This window comes from Anneissia japonica, unplaced genomic scaffold (genome assembly GCF_011630105.1).
Source record: "Anneissia japonica isolate Jap-2015-1 unplaced genomic scaffold, ASM1163010v1 scaffold287592_len165086_cov136, whole genome shotgun sequence".
Taxonomy (NCBI): Eukaryota; Metazoa; Echinodermata; class Crinoidea; order Comatulida; family Comatulidae; genus Anneissia; species Anneissia japonica.
The window spans coordinates 81,921-87,595 of NW_022754747.1; the positions used below are offsets into that span (position 1 = coordinate 81,921).

General features: G+C 34.9%; 1 protein-coding gene across 1 annotated transcript in view; it reads left to right on the plus strand.

Annotated features, from left to right (window-relative positions):
* Window positions 1–228: 228 nt before the first annotated feature.
* Window positions 229–5,675, plus strand: part of LOC117123233 — an 11,330-nt gene continuing 5,883 nt past the window's right edge. The window contains exon 1 of the mRNA XM_033269080.1: window positions 229–378. Coding sequence (XP_033124971.1) covers window positions 258–378 — 121 coding nt within the window. The 5' untranslated portion in view covers window positions 229–257. The remainder of the gene's footprint in view (window positions 379–5,675) is intronic.

The following is a 5,675-nucleotide window of genomic DNA, read 5'->3' on the forward strand; positions in this document are numbered from 1 at the left end:
TGATGCCTTGCTCATCTCATGTGTTCATTTCTATTTCTTGCTCCTAGCAAGATTTTATTTTTAATTTGCCAAATAAATATTATTAAAAGAGCTCTACATTTGGCCCCAACAATGTGGCCATGATTCTGGCTTTTATATGAAATCCCTGGTTGGTTGTTATTTGAGTTTGCAAGATTTCTTTCTTGTTATTTAGAAGGCATAGCAAATGGTATTTTTTCATATTTGATATAGGTGACCTAAGACACTATGTAGCAAACATGTTTGTCAAGAAAAAGTGTTATGTAAAGGATGAAGTATTGGTGAAAGAAAAAGAATGTGAAAAAGAATATTACACTCATTCACATTCTATTGAACCAAGTTGTTTTACATCAGGTCAAGGTAAGTTTTTAAATGTTTTTGTAACGGTATTAAAAGACATTATGGCTCTATAGAGCAGGCGGTAATTAAATATTTGTTGGTACATATGTACCAATTTTATTCTGACATAATCCAGTTTAATTCCTGTCATGTTAGTGTCTGTTGTTTTTTGTTATTTCATTTTTATTTATTTGTATGAAAAACACACTCTGAATCCGCAACATATAAATGTTGAAAAATATCTGAATTTTGGCTAATTAATATCTGAAAAAATACAAGACATGAAACAAAATAAATTTATGCCGAAACTAAAACATCAACTTTTAAAACAATTATAAATACGACTTGCAATATATTAATTACACCAGAAAACATAACATAAAATTTATTACAGGCAAGAAAGTATAATACATACTCCAAGTATTGAAATGCACGCCATCGTGTTAGGATTCAACATTCCCGATGATGACATAATTAATGTCGAAATATTGAATCCCAACACGATGGTGTGCATTTCAATACTTGGAGTATGTATTATTGTATTATCTGAGATAAATCAGTGGACCTTTCGGTTATTACAGGCAAGCAATTCAATTTGTGTACAATTGTAATTAAATTTTAAAATTATTTACATTAGTGTAATTTTTTGCTCAACCTGACTTGAACATTTACTGAATACTCAGTACATGTGAAAACATATGCAAATGAAATCATACTGTAAGTTGTTCTCGGGTGAGACTCAAACCCACAATCTGCAGATCACTAGCCTGGCATAAATTCTCTTGACCACCAAGCTTGTGCCTGATGGCCAGGGTTAATTTTGAGCCCAAAGTTTGAGTGGTAATTCTTATTCATGTTATTAAATAGACAGATAAAAGAGGTTGTGATCTTTTGGCAACATTGGAGACCAAGCCCTTACCAAAATTAAATAGAATGGCAGATCGTTAAGCGCTAAGTAGCATTAACTGGAGAATTGTTAGTGAAACTGCAATAGTTTTGGTAGCCAAGGGGAATCTTGCAAGCTCATTTTTGAATCATTTCCAGCAGTACATTATTTTTTTTGCTAATAAAAGCTTGTCATAGTCAATCAATCAATCGATCAGAGATTAATCAGGTGCACGTATCTATCATCCATGATTTGGAGATGCTCGTGGCGCCGGTGCCTCAAAATTACGACGTATGTAATCCCAACAAAAAGCAGAAAGGGACAATGAACAAAGAAGAAAACAAAAAAAAACTAATAAAAATTGAGAACTGAAATGGAAAGTTTAAAGTTAAGATTTGAAATGCCCAACCGATTCAGAATATGAGTGATAAGTGGGACCTCATTCCAACAAGAGGGGTCAACCACAGAAAATAAACGAGCACTCCAAAGGGTCTTACACATAGGAGTAGATAGGCACTTATCAGCAAATCTAAGACCTTGCCGCACAGACGGTAAGGATTGAGAAGGTGGGCAAGATATTTGGGAGAACCATGCATGCATGCCTTATAAACAAGGAGCTAAATCTTGTATTTTAACCTGAAATGGATAGGTAACCAATGAAGGCCTGGAGTACAGGAGTGATATGATCACTGTTTACATTCACCAATAAAAATTTGTTTTTATTTTCTCCTTTTTTTTGGCAAAACTACTTGCTGAATAAGAAACCAAATTTTTTTTTTTTTTCGCCCTCTGACAATGTTTAAAAAAATAAGTTTGTGAATTAAACATTTTGACTATTTTGACTCAGAAATAGAAATTGCCCCACCCAAACGCTCACATTGAGTCTTTTAGATGGGAAACTACACACAGTGGGAATTATAAGAAGTGAAATGTGTTGTAAATCAATCAATTTATTAATCAAGATGGAGTGATTAACACAATCACAAGCTTTACTAAGTCGGCAGTATAGATTGATGCACACATTCCAGGTTTGTCTGTAACCAACAAGATATGATGGCCAAGTTGGACTAATAATGTGTTAATGATCACCCCTTTGAGTTTATACCAAATTGTTGAGGATCAATAAGAGGGCAGAAATCTCATGATATCCAATCTGCCAAAAAACCCTCAAAGATACCACCCAGGCGTGGATCCAGACACACGTTCATTTCGCCCAGGCGAAGGTCAGGGTTAGAAATGAAAGTAAAATGTTAGAACATTTTTCCAACAATCATACTTTATTTCCTTGACACTTAATTTGAACATTACCATTAGGACATTGTTTAACTCCACACCTGCCTATATTTTATACTTTTACACTGATTTTACACTGATCTTTTGCGTAAAACTAAAATTTATGCCAATATTTTTCAATAATTTATAATAATTGGAGTAATGCATATGCATCTTTTCTAAACAAAATCTGTTTTTAGTGAAATTTTGCCAGGAATGGGCCTTTTACTATTGTTTTCACCAACAGTGGCATATCCAGGATTTAAAGAAGGGGGGTGGTGATGAACTGAGAGTCCACACCATTTCAGCACCATCGTGGTTGGTGGTTCAGCATTTTATACCTCTGGATGCCCAGAAATAGATTATTATTAAATTACCTTTTATTTCTTGTTATTTTTGATGAATTGAGTAAAAAAAAACAAAAAAAAACTGAATTATTTAAACATGTACTTGAAAATGACACTTAAATACCTACAAATCTAAAAACTACCATATCAAACTGAGCCACACAACCATGGTTTGGGCTCAGGTGAGATAATTCTGAGAATTTGAGACACGTATAGATGCCCAAAAATAGCACTTGAATAGTACACAATTTACAATATCTGTGAGACCCACCATGGTTTTGGGGCACAGATGAGTAAATTTTGAGAATTTGAGACTTCATAGATGCCTGAAAATGGCACATTGATTCTTAAAATTTATAAAAACTACTGTACCATCCATCACCACGGTTGAAGCTGAGGTGAGACAATTGTAAGAATTTGAGGCTTTTAGATGCTGGAAAATGGCATGAAAACTATGGAAATTACTATATCCACATGAGCCCCATCACGGATGTGTCGGAGGTGAGAAAATTTTAAGAATTGGGGATGTTTAGATGCCAGAATATGGCACTTTAATACATAAAAACTAGAAAAATTTCCTACAGTATATCCACCTGAGTCCATCATGATTTCATATGATGAACTTAATCACTATTTTATGTGGCATACCCATTAAACGACAGGGGACTGAATGACTAGTATACCGGGGTAACCCTCTACTCTTCTCAAAAGATGTACTGGGTTCTAAAAGTGCACACGAGCCAAATGCATACACTGGCCTACCGTCCTTATCCGAGAAAACTTGTTCCACCACCAGAACCATTGGCGAGTGAGCCGTATGAACCAGGGCCAATGTTATAGCTGAAGGTTGAGGTGACAAAATTTAAGAATTGTCTTAGATGCCAGGAATGGCACTTTAATACTTAAAATTTATGTCAGTTATTTTTAACATTTAAAAAGGGTCACTTTTTTTTTCAACCTCCCCCCAAGTGGGGATGCTCAGGCATCCTGTATATGTCACTGCCGTGGTATATTTTCCTTGTCTATCTCTCTTTATCAGGCACACCCGGTTAATGAGGAGCAAAGTTATAACTTTGTAACAACTGTTCTGCACAAATCTCTGTTTTCCATAAGTTGTGAATGTACTGCCACTGTGTGTTTAGATCCTTTTCTAATTTACTAGATGTACAGTATGTAGTCGGGGCCGTCCTCTGGGCACCTTCTATTTCAAAATTCTGGATCCACCAGTGCAAGGACCACCCCATCTGTGCGAAGGTCATAGAAAATCCTAGATCCACGTCTGCCTCCAGAGACTGGTGTTATATTTATTTGACTGTGCTCATTTGGTCTTGTTTGCATTTGGCCTCTTACCTGGATTCACAACAGCATTCTTCCAAACACTAGGAAAGATATGGCTCTGGAGTCGAATGTTAAAATGTCAGATTAATTAATTGCAAAGGTAAGCAGGTATTAAGTTGTTAAGATCCAACGCAGCCTCTGAGGATTCCCGCTGCATTACAATATTAAGCCAGAAATAGAAAGGTTTATAAATTAAAATTTTAAGTAGTGGGGGATCGGTCCAAGTGGGTTCATCTTTTGTGGTGGAAAATGCTGAAAGAAGAGATTGCAAGTTTAGAGATTGCTTAACAATATCCTGAAGATTGCTAAATGGTTTCACCAGCTTATATTGTTATTTATTCTTTCTTGTTTCTGGACCTCCCTATGCCAAGGCTAGGCACTGAGCAACCGCAGCACAACCAATTGAATAACAGGACGTGTGCAAGTCCATAGACTATACTACTAATACACAAAAATTGGGGAAAGACAAAATGATTAAAGAAAGTCACCAAAAATTCAATTACTAACGTAAACAAAGCTCAAACCAGCATAGGCACAGCAGAACAGTGCCCACAAATTACTTATTTAATTATTTTTTGACTTCTAAAAGTGTATATCAATAGTGATTCAAGTAGAAATAATACAACAAAACCCTTCCTCTCCGAAGGAGAGGTGAAGGGTACTGCAATTGCGTGCATCGGGCTGTCTATCTGTATGTGGTGTGTGTGTGTCCTTCCGGGTGCATAACTCATAAATTACTGAACTGATTAACCTAAAATTTTCACATATTCACATCCATAAATCAGGAACTATCATCCTATTTCTTTATGTGTCACTATTAGTAAGCTTTTAGAAAAAGTAGTTTTCAAACATCTCGTTGGTCATTTAATCAATTAATTTAATCATGGCTTATTATAATCTTTCAACATAGTTTCACGAATTGTAGCTCTTGTCAAACAGCCTTAGCTACTGTTTACCATGATTCGTCCTCTTCTCGAGACTTGTTTCCCTTCCCTATTGATGTATAGATTCTTGACTTTAGTAAAGCCTTCGACTGAGTTTGTCGTAGCATTTTGCCTATAACAGACTTCATTCTTACGGGATTGCTATATGGCAAGTGGTGTAGTCAAGGGGCATTTCTCAAGGGATGTAGTCAGAAGGTGTGTTTTCCAGGGCCTTTTCCGAGCCCTGCACTGTTCAATCTGGATTTCAATTCAATTCAATTCAAATTTAATTTCTGAAAAAATATAAAAAACATGATGCTGCCTTCCAAGGATTGCTAAAAAAGGTTTAAAAACTCTCAAGTGGCTCTCCTGACAGCATCATTACAATTTAAATAGCATGCAATTATTTGTAAAATATTTTTTAAATAAGAAAAAAAAATTTAAAAAATTTTTAAACAAATAAATTAAAAAAATAAAAAATAATAAAATAAAAAATAAATACATATATACATATATACATACATATATATATACATATGTATATGTATATAT